This window comes from Hemiscyllium ocellatum, chromosome 6, assembly GCF_020745735.1.
Source record: "Hemiscyllium ocellatum isolate sHemOce1 chromosome 6, sHemOce1.pat.X.cur, whole genome shotgun sequence".
NCBI lineage: Eukaryota > Metazoa > Chordata > Chondrichthyes > Orectolobiformes > Hemiscylliidae > Hemiscyllium > Hemiscyllium ocellatum.
Genome location: NC_083406.1, coordinates 100,764,500 through 100,785,435, shown reverse-complemented (window position 1 = coordinate 100,785,435; position 20,936 = coordinate 100,764,500). Strand labels below are relative to the sequence as shown.

General features: G+C 39.6%; 1 protein-coding gene across 5 annotated transcripts in view; it reads right to left on the bottom strand.

Annotated features, from left to right (window-relative positions):
- Positions 1-20,936, bottom strand: part of LOC132816508 (F-BAR and double SH3 domains protein 2-like) — a 239,631-nt gene that overhangs the window by 62,709 nt on the left and 155,986 nt on the right. For 3 of the 5 annotated variants that reach the window (XM_060826190.1, XM_060826191.1, XM_060826192.1), the window contains exons 10-13: positions 19,831-19,926; positions 12,741-12,812; positions 6,471-6,587; positions 5,974-6,078 (exon numbers count right to left, since the gene is read on the bottom strand). In XM_060826190.1, coding sequence (XP_060682173.1) covers positions 5,974-6,078; positions 6,471-6,587; positions 12,741-12,812; positions 19,831-19,926 — 390 coding nt within the window. The remainder of the gene's footprint in view (positions 1-5,973; positions 6,079-6,470; positions 6,588-12,740; positions 12,813-19,830; positions 19,927-20,936) is intronic. The other 2 variants (XM_060826193.1, XM_060826194.1) reach the window with 1 other exon arrangement.

The following is a 20,936-nucleotide window of genomic DNA, read 5'->3' as shown; positions in this document are numbered from 1 at the left end:
TTTTCAAATCACCACAAAATAGCTGCCCTCTTTTGCTGAATATTTCATGCAAAACCACTGTCCCCTCTTTCAGGATGAGATGGTACTTAGTTTGTATGGCCTTTCTAGTGGTATGTTGCATTTTTAGTTCACTCTGATCTACTCAACACTGATCGGATACAGTTACCATTTTAAAAAAAATTTCTCTTTGTAAATACAGTCTCACATTGCCAGCCACAACGCTCAGCAGGGAATTAAATGGCTGCGAGGGTGCTGACATCAGCATTTCCACTGACTTATTCATTAGCCTTTGTCCTCTAAATCTAAATTGAACTCCCTATTTTCTTTTCATCAGGAAAGGCCAGTGATGGGATGGATGTGTAGATATTTTTGGAAAGAACCAATCTGTGTTTAGGCTGGGAAACCTCCACTGTAAAACTGCCTGAAGGTGGTCTGCACTTTTGGCTTAAATCTGCCTTTTTCTTTTTGCAGGTTGCTGGAGTTTGTTCTGCTTTGCTTCTTTGCCACTGCCCCTTCTCCCCAGCTATTCACATACTCACTTCTTCCTACATACTCTTAATTTACTTCTGTCAGTATGCTTCCTATTATCTCATTAAAGGCTGTTGCTGCTATTTATCCATTCTGATTTTCATTTAAATATTTTATAGTCATTCCAGTTCTTCTCGGGCAATGTGTTCATTCCTCTTCCCTTCCTCTTCGTTTGCAGCTCTCTGCAATATACTCCAGGAGATATCTAATAAGTAGTGTTTTCTGTTATTGTTGTTGATGTTCACTGACTTGCTAGGTGTTTATACAATTTTCAGTCTTTGTTTCAGAATCTCAGCATCAGCAGTTTTTCTTTTGCTTTTACTTCATTTTCCTTTCTTCCTTGTTTCATATTCACTGATCTAAAATCCAAGCTCGAAATCACAATCATTACAAACATATTCAGCTCCTTTTATTCCTGATCTATATTAATGACTTGAATGAAGGGTACATAGCTAAATTGAAAATATGAAAATAGCAAAATCAATTCCGAGGAAGACTATTAAAACAAGTACAAGTACAAAAGGGTTTAGGTAGGTTAAGTGATTGGGTAAACATTTCAGTTGATGAAGCAGGTAGGGAAGATTGGACCTGTACGAACAGGTCTGCGCTTGACCTAGAATGGGATCAATATCCTTGTGGGAGGAATTGAAACAAGTTCAGCAAGGAGAGGGGACAGGGAATGTTGGTACATTAGGAAACAACATATTTTAGTGAAGGAACCATGGCAAAGGGGGTTTAGCATGTTGCATCTCAAGTGAGTAAGGCAAGGCTGGAAATGCTAGGAGTATTACAGTTAAGACTCTAAGTATTATTGGCATGGTTCGACAGATGGAATTGCGATGTAGTTGCTATCACAATCTTGGTTGAAGGAAGACAGGACTAGCAACTCAACATTCCAGGGTATTGAAACTTCAGGCAGTACAGGGAAGGGTGTAAATGAGCAGATGGTGTCATATTATTAATTCAGGAGGCTGTGACTGCAGCAAGGGGGCATAATATCTTGGAAGGGTCTTCAAATGAGGCTTTGTTGGTAGATCTGAAGAATAAAAAGGCAACTGCTGAGAATGTATTATTGATCCCCAAATAGTAAACAGGGCAGATATGTAGACAGTTCACTTAACTGTGTAAAAACAATAATTAATTATTAGGGGATTTCAACTTCCCAAACATTAATTGAGATAGTCATCTTCTAAAAGATTTAGAGGGGATAGATTTCAGGAAATGTGTTCGGGAGACCTTTTTATATCAACATGTAGAAGATAGCACGTGCTGGACTCAATTCTGTAGAACAAAGCCAGACAGATGTTCGAGGTGATAGTGGGAGAGCAGTTTAGTGATAGTAACCTTAACACCATATATTTTAAGTTTGTTATGGAAAAGGAAAAAGATGATCTGCAAAAAGGTTTTGGATTCGGGGCTGTGGATTTTATTAAGACAAGGCATGATCTGACCAGAGTACAGACAGCGTACAGGCCCTACAGCCTTTAGGGTGAAATGCAGGAATAAGCATAGAGAACCCTGAACATCTAAGAATAATAAAGACTGGATAAGAAGGAAAAGAGAGACTTTTAGCAAGCACAAAGGGAGCAAAGTGATGGCCCCAGTGGAAGTGCGGGGAGACTTACGAATGATTAAGCACTGGTGTGTAAGATTAGGCAGAAGCCTAAGATATTCCATAAGTATATCAAGAGAAAGAGGATATCCAGAGGAAGAGTAGGGTCCATTAGGGACCAAGGGGACAATCTGCGTGCAGGGCCAAAGGACAGAGGTAGGGTGTTAAATGAGTACAGGTCGCTCTGATATAATGTGCGTTTCGCTAAAATGAATTTGCTGTAATGCAATTGGCAAATTGTGGACACTGTTTCCAAAGTGCGAACTTTTAATATGTGTATTGGCTATAATGCAATTCTGGCCCCATTACTTTAAATGGCATAGTTATTGCATGATTTTCTTATAACTAGAGATCTCATGAGAATGGAACTGTTGCATTATAGCAGAACTGACCGTCCTTCAAATCGGTCTTTACCTTGGAAGATGACTACATTGATATAGAACTCAGGAAGAGGGACTGTGAGAAGCAGTTTGACTTAGCGGGTGAGAAGATATCGGAGGTTTTGGTAGGCTTAAAAGTGGACAAATCCTGGAGTCTGGATGAGTTATATCCCAGGCTGCTGTGTGACACAAGGGAGGAAATTTCTAGCCATACAGGTGCCCAAGGACTGAAGGACATCTAATGTGGTTCCACTTCTCAAGAAGGACAGTAATGACAAACCAGGGAATTACAGAACAGCAAATCTCACATTAATAGTAGGAAAACTACTGGAGAAAATTCTGAAGGAGAGAGTGAATCTCCACTTGGAAAGATAAAGTGTGATCATGGATAGTCAGCATGGCTTTATCAGACAGATGTCTTGCCTAACAGTTTTGATTGAATTTCTCAAGTGACCAAGTGTGTAGATGAAGGTAGTGCTGTCCATAAAGTTTATATCGATTTCAGCAGTCTTTGAAAACGTCCCACATGGGAGACTGATAAAGAAGGTAAAAGGACATGGGATCTAGGGTAATTTGACAAGCTGGATTCAAAATTAGCATAATAAAATGAGAGAGGGCGGTGGTGAAAGGCTGTTTTGTTACTGGAGGCTAGTGTTCAGTGGCATACCACAGGGATTCACAATCAATAAGAGACCCATTGTTATTTACATAAATTATATAGAAATAAATGTGGTGGGGGGATGATAAGAAAGTTTATGATGGAGTTTAATGCAGATAAATGCCAGGTGCTGCATTTTGGGAAAGCAAATCTTAGCAGGACTTATACACTTAATGGTAAGGTCCTAGTTGCTGAACAAACAGGCCTTGGAGCACAGGTTCATAGCTCCTTGAAAGTGGAGTCGCAGGTAGATAGGATAGTGAAGGCGGCATTTGATCTGCTTTCTTTTATTGCTCAGAGTATTGAGTACAGGAGTTGGGAGGTCATGTTGTGTCTGTACAGGACATCAGTTAGACCACTGTTGGAATATTGCATACAATTCTGGTTTCCTTCCTACTGTAAAGATTTTCTGAAACTTGAAAGGATTCAGAAAAGATTTACAAGGATTTTGCCAGGGTTTGGTTGAGCTATAGGGAGAGGCTGAACAGGTTGGGGTTATTTTCCCTGGAGCATTGGAGGCTGAGGGGTGACTGTATAGAGTTTTATAAAATCATGAGGGGCATGGATAGGATAAATAGACAAAGTCTTTTTCCTGTGGTGTGAGAGTCCAGAACTAGAGTGTATAGGTTTAGGGTGAGAGTGGAAAAATATAAAAGAGACCCAAGGGGCAGCCTTTTCACACAGAGGGTGGTATGTGTATGGAATGAGCTGCCAGAAGTAATGGTGGAAGTTGGTACAATTGCAACATTTAAAGGGCATTTGAATGAGTATATGAATAGTAAGGGTTTGGAGCGATGTGGGCCAGGTGCTGGCAGGTGGAACTAGATTGGGTTGGGATATCTAGTTGGCATGGACGGGTTGGACCGAAGGTTCTGTTTCCGTGCTATACAACTCTATGACTACTGCCAAATGCAATAGTTATTTACAACAACCACCATTCATTACAAGTAAAAGTTAAGCTGATGCAAACTACAAAACAGCTGTAGAGATGGTGATAAAACAAACCAAGACAATATGGACAGAAGCAGAGATAAATGAAGTATAAAACAAATACATTATTAATTCATAAACATAGTTTTAGTACTGATGAAAGTAATTTACCAATTCAACTATTTTGTGACTAATTAGCTGTTGCCAGCTAAATAATATCGGTGATTATAGATACACTTTTCTGCAACATTCTATTGGGCAATTAATTCATACAGTATAGTTGCAATGCTCAACCTGTTTATTCATGTTCTCAGATAATCAATTTACAAAAGAAATCTCCACTTGTACAAACTCTATCCTTTGTGTCATGAAATAGATTTTGCAATGCTTTAAACTAAAAGAGGATTAAATAGAAATGCTTTAAAGAACTTTCAGGAAATGAGTAATAGTTACATGAATGATACATCAAATACCAAAATATTATTTAGATTGTTTCTCCTTCCTTAAGAGTTTTAAAACTTTCCTTTACCACCAAATGAGACCACCATCAAGCTACCACACAAACTGAAGAATATTACAAACGTAATATCAAAATGTGGTAAAGCTCTTCCAACCTTAAGACAGCAAATGCTTGCATTCTGTCCATTAGAGACAATTTTTTAGATTTTCATTAGTCTATTCACAGCTTGCGACTAATATTGCTACTAACATTGCTCAGTAAACATTACAATGCAAGCAAGATTGGTGTACAGCCATCTGTTGTTATTTTTATTTTTTAATAGTAAAGAAATCCTCCCATCAACAGACGAAGTTTACAATCCATTACCATCAACCTTCATAGAGATTTCTTCAGCTTTGACTCAGAAGCAATTCCCCTCCTCAGAGGTCCAAAATCACAAACCATTCTTTTCAATAAGCTTTAACTTGGCAGCATCTAAGGCATCACCAAATTATAGAATCAGAAACCGAACTAAATAACATACTTTTCTCAGAAATGTATCCCAGGAGCAAGCTGGACCAACTCAACTGGAACTTAACACTGCTTAATGACTGCTGTGGGAGAAATGGTTTGTACTTAATGGAGCACTGACATCAGTACTAAGGAAAGGGGGAAATATACTACTGGGACAATACCAAGCTAATTGCACTGGGGCTAATGTTCTTGGAGTGGCAAGTAGAGAGGATTTTAAACTGAATAGTGGGAGGCACAAAGGATAAAATTTGATCAGATGCAGTAAATCAAGAGCTGAGATGAAACAAAAGTGCAAGGTACAGAGAATGATAAGCAACCATGACAGGAAAAGGACAGAATGCATAAATTTAATAGTAAATCAATCAATACGGCTGGAGATTACAAAAAGACTGAAGGGATAATACTAAAGACTCTACCTGAATGATACATGTGGTTGAAATATGCATTCATGTGCTTTAATTGCAAGCACTGTGGTCCATCATTTTACGAAGAACTGCTGCATTGATTTCATTCACTTAGCAACTACTGCTATTCTCTGGGACTATCCAAAGCAATGTATCCCCTGAAACCAATAAGCCAACTCCAGAAAATTCATAAAATAGTGCAATTCCATAAGCAAAATAAACTTCACATGCTGGATGTTTTGGGAATAAATTATAATAACAAACCCCAATTCTAACCTACTTTGAGAGTATTCTTGATGGTACCTTCAAGTAAACAACATAAACGTATGCACATCAACATCAACATAGATCATAAAAATAACATGGCTTATCCCCTTCACTCCTTGTGTTTATGGGATTTGGCAAAGCAACAAGGAAGTAGGTGCACTAATTCATCTGTGTTTCTTGTCCAAAGTCCATACATTATCCCGCTATCAGGTATTCCTTACCTCAGCCTTGCGGATAGTTTCTCTCGTCTCTTCTACTTTTTGTTCCAATTCAATTCGCCCTTGTTCTGAAGCCACAGTTCCATGAGCCTTTAGATCGTCCAATGCCTGTAAATTCAAAAATAAACCAAATGACTAACATAATAGTAATGAATTTGGTTAAATATTCAAGTTTGCTTTGTCAAAGATTGGGAGAAAATCAAGTACAGTTCCGACATGATATGTGCCACTAAAATCATATGACTTACTCATTTAATTTGGGAAAAGGCTTCAGCAGAAGATGCAAGCTTTGTTTACGTAACATGACCTTATTATTGAGGTTAATTTAACAGAACCATGTATAGAGAAGCTAGTAATATAGATTAATCTCTTAAGTGAACCTAAATTTTGATCCTTTTCTCGCACAGTCATTTTACCCACAAATTATGCCATGCTCAGTCAAGAACACAGTCAAGCCCATTTTATTCGAATACAATAGATGATAAACATTTTTCACTTACCCTTTGACTATGAATGATTGTTTTATGCTCTCGTGCAACACGTGTTGCCCATTTACGAGCCTCCTTGTTAAGGCTGTGTTCCTCAGTGGTCCCAGATTCATACTCCAATTGCCGACTCTGTAATATTTAGTACTACTTATTAATGGTGAAGAAAAAAAACGCATTTGTCAGTTCTCTGTAGAAATTTGTTTTCATTCAATAAGCCTTTTAAAAAGCACTAGCTAACAGTCTGCTATTTTAATCAGTACCTCACTTATCAAGGAACATTAGAATTTCATTTGCTAATATGAGAATTTGCAGATGAGCAGGAATGATTTCTGGAATTGTAGTGGTGACATGCTTTCACAAGTACTGGATTAGGAAATGGGAAAATAATTGAAGTTTGAGAAATTTGGTGGAATTTCATACTCGAATACATGGACAATCTGTGCACATCTGTGTAAAAGTTTATACCTTGTATCAATGTTCAGAAACTTCTAAAATGCAGAAATGAATAACTTGAAATACAAAACGAGCTTGATAAGTTAAATGCAAAATCTTTTGCATTTTACTTGTGTTTATGGTTCTTGTGAAATGTACACAATATGGTATTTTACTTTCACATAAATCACCAACTATCACATGTATTGTAGAGGAAAGCAAGAACACTGGGAGATGAGTAAAGTGGAAGGATGGAACATTTATAATTGCAATCTCCAGCCTCCATAGATTAGGCAGTTTTTATATCAATTATAGACCTTGTAAATTGCTTTTTCATGTGTGCTGCAAACTTTGAATCTTGTTAGAAATTATCGGATAATATAAAACAAGAATATAAACAAAGCCATTGCCACGCTTCTGTTTACTGAATCTCAATCTTTAGCACACCAATTAAAACAGATGGGAAAATAGCAAGCCTGACTGTACACCAAGAGTATGCGAAGTGACAGGCTCTGACACCCTTGATCTTCAACAATCTAGGTTGAGTTTAGCGCAGATGACAAGCACATTTTTTAGCAAGATTCATTCTTGATTCTATTTTGGTTCTTTGGGCTTTTAAATATTCTGGTTGTGTTGTCAAAGACTAACATCCAAGTCCCCAGTAGTATTCTGGCTACTTGTACATGGACTTACACGATATATATTTAAGAACGAGATTTTAGAACCTAATGTTATTCAATGACAGTCTTGCATCCAATGGGTATCTGCCAGTTCCAAAATACTGAACATTTACATTCTATCATGCCTACAAAGTCAATTGAAAAGAAATTTGCACATCTTGAAATTAGTTACTTGCTTAGAGTTCATGATTACCTTTATTCAAAGCAGATAACTGACTTGAGGATGGTACTAATTCTTTTAATTTATTATGAAAATCATCTTGTACTTTCAAAAAAAAAGTCAATTAATGTGGTATGTTTTCTTATTCACTCATGGAACATGGGCATAGCTGGCTGGCCAGCATTTATTGTCTGTTCCTAGTTGCCCTGAAGACAGGATGGTGGAGAGCTGCCCTCTTGTATTGATGTAGTTCATTCACTGAACGCAGATCCACCATGTTGTTAGATAAGGAGTTCCAGGATTTTGATCCAACAACACTAATATATTTCCAAGTCTGGATGATGAGAGGTTTGGAGGGGAACTTGCTCCCACGTATCTGCTGCCCATATCCTTCAAGGTGACAATGCCAGTGCTTTGCAAGGTGTTGTCTAAGGATCATTAGTCAAGTTCTGCAGTGTAATATGTAGATAGTGCACACTGTTGCTACTGAGTGTTTGTGGTTGAAGGAATGGATGTTTGTGTGTGTGGTGCCAATCAAGTGCACTGCTTTGTCCTGGATGGTTTTAAGTTTCTTGTGCGTTTGTTGGAGCTGCTCCACCTACACAAGTGGGGAGTATTCCATCATACTCCTGAATTGGGTCTCAGATTGTGGATACAATTTGGAGGCCCATTACTCGCTGCTATGCATCTAGTCTCTGACAAGCTCTTGTGTGCACTGTATTTATATGGCTAGTTTAGTTTCTGGTCAATGGTGATCCTCAGGATGTTGATAGTTGGGTATTTGGTGTGGCAGCACATTCAATGTCAAGGGACAATGGCTAGAATTCTCTTGTTGAAGGTGGTCTTTGCCTGGCATTTACATGATACAATATTATTTTTCCTATGTCAAATCTAAATGTGGATACTGTCCAGGTCTTACAGCATATAGCCATGGATTGTTTTCGTGTCTGGGAAGTTCTGAATTGTTGAAACTTCTGTAATCATCAGGAAATTTCTACACCTCTGATCTTCAGTTGGAGCGATGAAGCAGCTGAAGATAGTTGGGCCTAGGACACAACCATGAAAAACTCCTACAGTGATGTCCTGAAGTTAAGATGGCTGACACCCAACAACCATAAGAGTTTTCCTTTGTGCTAGATATGACTTCAACCAGTGGAGAGATTCCCCTGATTCCCATTGACTCCAGATTTGCTGTGGTTCTTTGATGCCACACTCAGTCAAACACAGCATTTGGAACGGTCATTCTCTGGAATTCAGCTCATTATTACAACCTTGGTTCAAATGTGAACAAAGTCAGAAGTTGAGCGGCTCTGCCAGAACCCAAATCAAGTGTTAGTGAGAAGGTTGACGTTAAGCAAATCACTTTACTGATGATCCAGAGTAGGCTGACGGAGTGACAACTGGCCAGGTCAGATCTGTCCTGCCTTTGCGCATAGGACATACTTGTGCAATTTTCCATTGTCAGGTAAATGTACCTGTACTAGAACAGGTTGGCTTGGAGTGTAGGAAGTTTCTGGAAAACTGGTCTTCAGTGCTATTGTTGGAATGTTGTGAGGGCCTGTAGTACTTGCAGCATTCAGTGCCTCAAGCCGTTTCTTGATATTTCATGCAGCGAGTCAAACTGGCCAAAGACTGGTATCTATGACGCTGGAGACCTCCAGTGGAGGCAGAGATAGGTCAACCATTTGACAGTTCAGAATCAATATTGTTTGAAATATAATTAAGTTATCTCCACTTGTTAGCCTCCTGCTGCAAATTGCTGGATTTACATTTCGACATGCGTCTTTGGCATTTACACGGTGTTTAAAAGTGATTAAACGATTTGTCTTCAGCATGTAATTGATGACAGTTTCCAAGAAAGGATGGCATCTGAATGAAAAGTTATCCTCCAAAAAGACAATGGAAGAGAAGCTGGCACAGTAAAGCTACTAATTATTGAAGTCAAATGGAGAAATGTGCAAGAACTGGAGATAACTAGCTCCATATTAGTTTGGTGCCATTATCTATAAATGGAAATTTCAGACAGACTGATGTTTAATGTATGCAACCATGTAGCAAAAATCTAATTGGCAAACATTGATGCACACTGCATGGAAAATGTAACAATTATAAATGATGTGATAACTAGATATTTAGAAAAAGAATAGTGAAATTAAATGGCGTCAATATGAATTTATGAAAAGGAAATCATGTTTGACAAAACACACCATATTATTGGAGTTATTTTTTGAAGATGTTACTTCTAGCATAAACAATGAACAACCAGTGAGGGTGGAATATTTCAGTTTCCTGGTTTCTAATTGGGTGCATGAATTGAATGGCCGGGTTGGAACCATGTTCTATGTTACTAGTCTAGTGATACTATAAGTACACCAAAGCCGCCTCTTAAAAAATACTAGAGCGGCAGAATATGCTGTTCACCACTTTCAATATCCACTTATTCTCCATGCATCAAATGGTCGTACAAAAATTTAACAGGATGTTTCAAGTGAACTAGGCTCCAATGCTGCTATTTCATGGGAAATGAACAGGCTAGATGAGGAATCCAAAAAATATAAAAACAAGCTTCTTAATTTGGAGTTGACAGGAGGACATCAAAAATGAAGTAATCCATCAAACTCACCAGGTTGGCCAAGAATCATTATAACTAAGTTGATAATGATCTTGTACTTAATCCTTTAACCGTACATTTACAGTCTTTATAAATGGAAAATCATTAGGCAATTTGAGTCAGCCAATCATTTAAATGATGTCTCCCGATAACTGGGTGTACATTAGGAAAAAAAAATTTGACCAGTTGTTAAAAAATGTCCAGTTCAATTTAGCATCCTGCTAGATTACATGCGCATGCAAATAACAAGGTGAACAAGAACCATGTTGTATGTCACAAGATTGTGATAGAATAACATTTCAGTACTAATAAAGGCTGCACTTCCTGATATCCAGAGGGTGGCTGGTCAACACAGGTCTGAGGGTTTTGTATTTAATTGCATGCAGTATATGAAACAAGATAAATGAACTTGTGAATTGAAATTAGCAAGTATGATGTTGTGAGTATCACAGAGACATGGATGCAAGGGGGGTCAGGGCTGGAATACCTAAGGATTTATGCCCAATCAAAAGGGCAGACAGGCAGAGGGTGCTAGGGTTGCCTAGTCAGTAAGAAATGAAATTAAATCAACAACAATAAGTAATATAGAGACAGAAGGTGTAGAATCTGGGCAAGTAGAGTTGAGGAACTGTCAAGAAAAAATTGGGTGTTGCGTAGCAGCTGAGCAAATAGTCAGGATGCAAGAAGAAAATAAATCAGGAGATCAAAAAGACATGTAAGAAAGGCACTTTTACAATAATCATAGGAGACTTCAAGATACAGGTGTACTGGAAAAATTAGGTGGCAGCAGATCAAGAAAATACATAGAATGTCTACAAGATGGTGTTTTGGAGCAGCTTATGGTAGACCCACTACAGAACAGACAATTCTGGATGCGATATGTAATGAAGTATACTTGATCATGGAGCACAAGGTGAAGAAATCCCTTGGGGGACAGTGATCATAATGTTGCAGAATAAACCGTATAGTTGGAGGGTGAGAAGCTGGAATCACAGGCAGTGTTGAGGAAGTAGGGAGGGATTGCAGAAGGACTTGGACAGGCTAGGAGAATGGGCAAAGAAGTGGCCAATGGAATACAATGTGGGAAAATGCAATGTCATACACTTTCGCAGGAAGAATACAGTAGTAGACTATTTATAAATGGGGAAAGACCTTGGAAATCTGAAGCACTAAGGTGTTTGGAGTCCTAGATCAGATTTCTCTTAAGGTTAATATGCAGGTCCAGTTGGCAGTACGGATGGCAAAAACGATGTTGGCATTCATTTCAAGAGGGCTAGAATATAAAAGTAGAGATACATAATGAGGCTGTATAAGGCTCTGATTAGATTGCACTTGGAATACAGAGGGTGTTTTGGTCCCTGTATCTAAGGAAGGTTGTGCTGGCATTAGAGGGGGTCCATAGCAGGTTTACAAAAATTATCCTTGGATGAAGGGCTGGTCATATGTCGAGCAGTTGAGGACTTTGGGTCTGTACCTGATAGAGTTTAGAAGGATGATGGGGGATCTCATTTAAACTAACAGAATACTGAGAGGCTTGGATAGAGTGCATTAGGCAAAGATGTTTCCACAAGTAGGACAGATTCGGACCTGAAGGTACACTTTCAGAGTAATGGGAGGATCCTTTACAATGGAGATGAGGAGGAATTTGTTCAGCCAGTGAGTGAAACTCATTGCTACAGAGGGTTGTGGAGGTCAAGTTGTTGAGTGCATGTAAGGTATAAATAGTTCTTGATTGGCAAAGGTGCCAAAGATTATGGGGAAAAAGCAGGAGAATAGAGTTGAGAAACATATCAACCATGATTGAATGCCAAAGCAGATTTGATGAGCCAAATGCTCTAATTCTGTTCCTATATCTAATGGTCTTATGCGCACGAACAGAAACAAATCTCAAATATATTTGACAAGGAATGAGAAACGACTAATGACAATAATACTTTTAATGAAAGAGAACATTAGGTTAAAAAAAAGCATTAAACAAAGTAGAACTTGTTTAATTTTTAGAAACTGGCTTAATATTTTGTACATTAGGAAAAAGTCAACAATCATGGGAAACATGGTGTTGGTAAATACAAGGATAAATAAGTTATAGCTAAATTTCAAAATTTAACATCCAACAATTTTGTGACATACTTATATCCCAGACAATGCCAACTTTATTCAAGCAATTTATCAATTCAAGGTTTCAAGACAGAAATGCTTTTCATTTGAATTTAAGAGCCCTGTTTTCATGCTGTAGAAGCAAAAGGATTTTAAGTGAGTCAAAATCATAACATCAATGGTGATTTGGTAATACAAAAGGAGCTGTTACTCATGCCTATTCAAAGATGCAGCTTTTTTAAAAAAGCACATGCACACCAAACCACCACCAAAAACCACTAAGTACACAAAGATGTGTGTACCTCTGTTAAAGTCATTCGCAAAGTGCTGACTGGTGAGAGGTCTATGTCCACAAGCTGCACTGTATTAAAACTCTGAGCAACAAAAACATTAATTTTCAAAATGAACATGTTAGCTTCGACATACAATGGTTAGAGAAAAAAGCTGATCTACAAGTAGCTTATGGATTACTTAAACAGCATTTAACATTTATCAGCACACATGCACACCATACACAGAACAACATAATCACTAGTCAACAAAGGAAAAAATAAGCTTTCGAAGCAAGAGGTCAGGAATGTTTCTACAATAAAAAAACATTTTAGCAACCGAGACAATAAAATTGAGTTTGCATTAAAATAGCCATGTATAAAGAGATCATACTTTCATACATCTCCAAGGATGAAAAGCTAACTTTGCTTAAATAATATTTTTAAGTTTTGCAAACCTGAAGCACAAATATGGTATAGCCATAGCAAACAAACCCAAGCATCTGACAAAGAAATATATTTGCGTGTTAATAAATTTTCCAAAAATACTTGATTGTTGAAGTATTTTCTAGCAATAGATTTAAAATTGATACGGAAAGAAGATTGCTAAGATAAAAAAAGAATTCTGGATTAGTGGTGCTGGAAGAGTACAGCAGTTCAGGCAGCATCTGAGCAGTAAAATCGACGTTTTGGGCAAAAACCATCATCTCCCAGACCATTCAGAACCTCATCACCTCAGGAGATCTCCCACTCACAGCTTCCAACCTCATAGTCCGGGAACCCTGCACTGCCCGGTTCTACCTCCTTCCCAAGATCCACAAGCCTGACCACCCTGGCCGACCCATTGTCTCAGCATGCTCCTGCCCCACTGAACTCATCTCTACCTACCACGATACTGTCCTATCCCCCTCAGTCCAGGAACTCCCCACACACGTTCGAGACACCACGCACGCCCTCCACCTCCTCCAAGACTTCTGTTTCCCGGCCCCCAACGCCTCACCTTCACCATGGATATCCAATCCCCCTACACCTCCATCCGCCATGACCAGGGCCTCCAAGCCCTCCGTTTTTTCCTCTCCTGATGTCACCAACAGTATCCTTCCACTGACACTCTCATTCATTTGGCCGAACTGGTACTCACCCTTAACAATTTCTCCTTCGAATCCTCCACTTCCTCCAGACCAAAGAGGTAGCCATGGGCACACGTATGGACCCCAGCTATGCCTGTCTCTTTGTTGGCCACATAGAACAGTCGATCTTCCGTAATCACACCGGCACCACTCCCCACCTCTTCCTCTGCTACATTGATGACCGCATTGGCGCTACCTCGTGCTCCCGCAAGGAGATTGAGCAATTCATCAACTTCACCAACACATTCCACCCTGACCTTAAATTTACCTGGACCATCTCTGATACCTCCCTCCCCTTCCTGGACCTCTCCATCGCATTAATGATGACTGACTTGACACTGACATTTTTTACAAACCCACCGACTCCCATAGCTATCTGGATTACACCTCTTGCAAAAATGCCATCCTGCTTTCCCAATTCCTCCGCCTCTGCCGTATCTGCTCCCAGGAAGACCAGTTCCACTACAGAACACACCAGATGGACTCCTTCTTTAGAGATCGCAATTTTCCTTCCCACGTGGTTAAAGATGCCCTCCAAGGCATCTCGTCCACATCCCGCACCTCTGCCCTCAGACCCCACCCCACCAACTGTAACAAGGACAGAACGCCCCTAGTGCTCACCTTCCACCCTACCAACCTTCGCATAAACCAAATCATCCATCGACATTTCCGCCACTCTAAAAAGACCCCACCACCAGGGATATATTTCCCTCCCTACCCCTTTCTGCCTTCCGCATTCCCTCTGTGACTACCTGGTCAGGTCCAAGTCCCCCTACAACTCACCCTCCCATCCTGGCACCTTCCCCTGCCACCTCAGGAATTGCAAAACCTATACCCACATCACCTCCCTCACCTCCATCCAAGGCCCTAAAGGAGCCTTCCACATCCATCAAGGTTTTACCTGCACATCCACCAATATAACTTACTGTATCCATTGCCCCCGATGCGATCTCCTCTACATTGGGGAGACTTGACACCTCCCAGCAGAGCGCTTTTAGGGAACATCTCCGGGACATCCGCACCAATCAACCACACCGCCCTGTGGCCCAACATTTCAACTCCCTCCTCCCACTCTGCCAAGGACATGGAGGTCCTGGGCCTCCTTCACCGCCGCTCCCTCACCACCAGAAGCCTGGAGGAAGAACACCTCATCTTCAGCCTCGGAACACTTCAACCCCAGGGCATCAATGTGGACTTCAACAGTTTCCTCATTTCCCCTTCCCCCACCTCACCCTAGTTCCAAACTTCCAGCGCAGCACTGTCCCCATGACTTGTCCTACCTGCCTATCCTTCTTTTCCACTGATCCACTCCACCCTCCTCCCTGATCGATCACCTTCATCCCCTCCCCCACTCACCCATTGTACTCTATGCTACTTTCTCCCCACCCCCACCCTCCTCTAGCTTATCTCTCCACCCTTCAGGCTCTCTGCCTTTATTCCTGATGAAGGGCTTTTGCCCGAAACGTCGATTTTACTGCTCCTCAGATGCTGCCTGAACTGCTGTACTCTTCCAGCAGCACTAATCCAGAATCTGGTTTCCAGCATCTGCAGTCATCTTTTTTATCTTAGGTAAAAACAAAGTTTCTTCCAAGGCTATAAGGCAAATAACATTACAGCATTTTGACAGAAATAAAATATTGCGGAACAAAAACAGAAAATACTGCAAATACTCAGGAAATCAGGCAGAATTTGTGAAAAGAGAAACAGAGTTAATGCTTCTGATCAGAATTTGAAAAAAGCTGGACAAGTAGATGGGATAGACAAAGAATGAAAAGAGAATGTCCATCACATGGAGTGCAGCATTGTTCTTTTATCGCTCCTGTCCTCTACTTTCCCTTCTGTTCTTCAGGCTACACTTGTACCTACCGCATGTGGACTGCAGTGGTTCAAGATGTTAGCTCACCACCATCTTCTCAATGGCAACTATGGATATGTAATAAATGTCAGCCAGCCAACGATGCCCATGTCTCACGAGTGAAAAAAAACCTTTTCACTTCCTCAAAAGTTATTACATTTCCCAACTTTTTTCAATTCTGACAAAAGTCACATACTTGAAACATTAACTATTTTGCACTCCACAGATGCTACATGATTAGTAGTATTCTGGGCATTTTTTTTGCTGGAGATCCGAAATAGAAACAAAAACAGAAATGGTTGGGGAAACCCAGCACACCTGGCAGCATCTATGGACAGAAAACAGAGAAGGCTAGTCATCAAAATAAACTGAAATTTGATAGGATATCTTGACATAGATGGTGAAGAAAGTCAGAAATCACACAACATCACGTCATTGGCCAACAGGTTTATTGAAATTACAAAGCTTGCAGAGTGCTCCTTCTTTGTTAGATGAAGTGGGATGGTGAAGAATTGGAGATAAGAATAACAGCATTGTTTGATTTGCTTTTTATGAGGAGGTAGAATAAGGAATATAGTGTTTCTTAAATTAAGGCAATAATATATGGCAATGAGGAATGTGGCATTTTGGATACAAAATACAGTGACAAGTTCATTTCTTTCCAGACTGGGAGCTGGTGGATATAGATGCTTCCCAAGATTCAGTTTTGGGTTCAACATATGCAAAATTAAGATGACTTTGGTCATGAATGCAGCATTACAAAATTTATGGAAGATACACGGTAGCAATAAGGACAGTTGAAGGTTTAAAAGATGGTTAAATGGACAAAAGCATTGCAAATGGAGTTCTATGTGGAAAAGTATGATGTGACGCACTTCAAGGGGACTTGTGGAAAACTGTGTTAGACCATAAGATGTAGGAGCAGAATTTGGCCTTGCGATCCATTGAATCTATTCTGCCATTCGATCAAGTCTGATATGTTTCTCAAGCCCATTCTCCTGCCTTCTCCCCATAATCTTTGACTCCTTTACTAAATCAAGAACCTATCTATCTCGGTCTTAAATACAACGATTTGGCTTCCACAGTCTTTTGTGACAATGAGCTCCACAGATTCACTTCCCTTTGGCTAAAAAAATTCCTCATCTCCCTTCTAAAAGATCATCCTTTCATTCAGGCTGAAATCATCTTCTCAACATCTCTCAATATTCCGCAAGTTTCAATCAGATCCCCTCTCTTTCTTCTAAACTTTCGAGTACAGACCCAGTGCTCAACCACTCTTCACTTAACAAGCCCTTCATCCCAGGATCATTCTTGTAAACATTCTATGGACACTCTCCATATCCTTCCTTAGATATGCAGCCCAAAACTCCTCTCAATATTCCAAATGCTGTCTGACCAGAGCCTTATACAGCCTCACCATACATCCCTGCTCTTCTATTTTAGCCCTCTTGAAACGAATGCTAACACTGCATTTGTCTTCCGAACTACCAACTGAATCTGCATGTTATGCTTAAAAGAAACTGGAACTATGATTCCCAAGTCCCTTAGCATTTCAGACTTCTAAAGCCATACCCCATTTACAAATAGTCTACATCTCTATTCTTCCTTTAAAAGTGCTTAATATCACACTTACCCACATTTTATTCCATCTATCATTTCTTTGCCCACTCTCCTAGCCTGTCCAAGAACTTCTGCAGTCTCCCCACTTCTCAACACTGTCTGTCCTCCACCTACTTTTGTGTTATCTGCAAACTTATCAACAATGTCCTCAGTTGTATAACATGAATAGTTGTGGCTAACACTGATCCTTGTGGATTTCCACGAGTCACCATGTGCCATCCCAAAAAAGGCACCTTTATCCCTAGTCTCTGCCTTTTGCCAGGTAGCCAATCCTCTAACCATGTCAATACCGTGACCCTAACACAATGGATGCTTATCTTATTTAGTAGCTTCCAACATGGCACCTCAAAGGCCTTCTGGAAATCCAACAGATTGCATTAACTGGGTCTATTTCGTTGAACTGGCTCTTAATTTCCTTTCGGAATACTAACAGATTTGTCAAACGTGACCTCCCCTTGACAAAACCAGGCTGATTCAGCCCTATTTTACCACACACTTCCAAAGACTCCACGCAATCTCATCCTTAATAATGGACTTGAAAATCTTACTAATGACCGAGGTCCGGCTAATCGTCCTTTAATTTCCTGTCTTCTGCCTCCCTCCCTTCTTAAACAGGAGCGTTCTTTAAGTAGCAATATTTTGAAAAGTGCACATAAGCAGGGAGACCATGTCGTTAATATACACAAATCATTAAAAGATGGCATGGCAAGTTCAAGAAGCGGCTATAAATCATGGTATGCTGGGTTAGTAAGTCAAAGAATAGAACATAAAAGCGAAAAGATTATGTTTGAACTTAGAATACTCATGGTTAGGCCCAAGCGTGAACAACTGTGCGCATCACATTAGAGAAAAGACAAAGCCACTTAGAAAGGGTTCAAAGGAAGTGTTGATCAGATCTGAGGAATTTCAGGAAATGAGGGGTTAGGAAAGTGAACTCTGTTCATTTTGGGTCAGAGAAGAGCAACAGCTGTCAAGGTGTTGAGTGAGATCTTAATGGAGCTGATACAGAAAACACTATGCCCTCTGGTAAGTGAGTCAATAATCAGAGATTGGACTTAAAAATCATTAACAATCTAGAGGGGTGACCTGGTTTTAGTTGTAAGGATCTGAAACAATTCCTCTAAATTGGAGGCAGAAACTGGTTTATTAAGTAGTCAATCATGCAGATACATGAAGATGAGGAGCCTAAGCATTTTTGACTGTTCTTTCAAAGCCAAAGGAAAAATGAGAAATAGACTCAATGTTTTGTGGTCAATATAACTAATCTTCCAAAGAATTTTAGTGGTCTTCAATATGCTGTTTCTCTCCAGAGATGCTGCCAGATCGAGTGAGTTTTGCTAGAATTTTCTTTATTTCATCTCTCCAGCATCTGCAATATTTTGCTTTTACAACTTAATGTCATCTGGTAAAATGGCTCTTTTTTTTTTAAAATGAAGAAATTGACAAGCAGCTACCTCCAAGTCTCCTGAATGTCAAATGCCCACTGAATCAATTTAATTTTACTAGCTTCAAAAATGAAGCTTTGTAATTTGTGTTACCAGAGATTTCACTTCAAAAGGCCGGATTTTCTTTGCCAGTTTCTGGGCCCTGCTACCAGCCTGAAATGCATGTCAGAAGCCAGCACAGTATAGATAACAGACTTTCTCCAGGGTGGAAGATTAATGGACAGTGAGAGATCATTCAATTAAGGATAATGGACAGGCTATTAAAGTTAAGGCCAACGTGAAGCCTTCAATTTGAAATGAACAACCGGTTTCAATGAAAGACAAGCAAAAAACAGGGCACTCCAAAATGAAAAAAACTGAAGAATTGTGGATGCTGGAAATCAGAAACAAAAACAGAACTTGCTGGAAAGATTCATCAGTTTGGCAGCATTGTGGAGAAAAAAACCCTCTATTTTCTCTCTACAGCTGCTGTCAGACCTGCTGAGTTTTCTAGCCTTTTTTTGTTTCTTACTTCAAAATAAATATGACCTACCTCCATTCAGCCCTTTAATATGCATATTAAGAAATTATTTTTGCAGTCGTGCCACCAGTGTAGGGAGGGTATCCCTTTACAGGGTGGCCTATGGTAGTTCAAGTACCAGGTGGGATGAGCTTGACTGAAGAATTAGCCCTTCTGTTCTGTCGCCTGCTAACTCTGGCAGACAGGACCAGAAGATCAACAAGGATATTCCAGCTGGTCGTCTTTAATTGCCCTTAATAGGCCTATAAAGAGACATGTTGCATACGCACTGCAGGTGACAAGTGTTTAGTCTTACTCTGGACACGATATAAATAACTAACTTATCAATAATTTAAAGTTTGAAGCCAGCATTAGTTTCATCTTCAAAGCCTCAGAAGTTCCATGACTGAAATTGTCCTAGATAGTTTTTTCAGAAATATATTTGCCCCTCTGTTTGAAAATAAGACAAAAATAGTAATTTTCATCACTGTGAAATGGGGAGGAAGAAGGGCATGCTGCAATATATATTCTTGCCATTGTAAATATATACTTGTCAAACATAATAGTCACATACCATATCATTATCGCTCGGCTGGAACTGGAATGGCTGGGGTTTTAAGAATACTGGATTTTCTTGCAGAAAAAGCTGTAGATTGTAATCTTGCAATCCCTAAAAATAAAGTCACAACAAAATCCAAAGAATTCAGATATCAATATTATGCTATCTTTGAAAGAACATACAAGCACCATTTTCCCTATTGCAATACTAGTCTAATTACATTAGATTATTTCATATGTCTATATTAGAACCACTTGTCACCAAAGATATATTACATGAATGTATGGCGTATAATTTACTGCTGTCAAACTTGCATTTGTAGTTCTTTCTCCCTGGTAGTATATTTCGCTTTTAGCTCTACTTCCCCTTAAAGGTTCAACCCAACTCAGCAACCAAAATTGGCAACAAGTTATGTTTGTACAGCACCTGAACTATCCCAATGCATTTCACAATAGTATTATAAAATCAAATATGACACCAAGCCATATGATGAAATATTAGGTCAGATGACCAAAAGCTTGGTCAAAGTAGTACACTTTAAGGATTGTCTTCATAGAGGAATTTTGGAGGGCTGGAATAGAGAAGTGAAGGGAGGAAATTCCAGAACTTGGGGTCTTGACAGTTGAAACCACAGTCATCAATAGTAGACAAATTTGGGGTATTGAAGAGGTCAAAATTAGATGAGGACAGATATCTTAGTGTGTTGTGGGGTTAGGTGAGATGAATGAGAGAAATTCTGGGGCCCAATCTCAGTCAGACAACAAATGGTAAGAACTGAATAGGACTTGACAAGAATGGATTGAGGTGAGAGCAGTCCCATTCAGTTGGACAAGAGTGGAGAAAAATTAGAGGAGGATGCTGTGGTTAATTCTACCAAATGCTGCAGAACAGGTTGGAAAAAATGAGTAATGATAATTTGGCTTTGTCATTGTCACATGGGACGTTACATACAACTTTGAGAACTGTTTCAGTACTTGAGCAGAGGCAGAAACCTGATTTATGAGATTCAAATAATGAATTCTCAGAAATAACTTGGAGGATGACAATATGTTCAAGGATTCTGGGAGGAAAGTGGGATGTAAGACTGCAGTTTGTAGGAAATTGGGGTCAAGAAGTGGGGC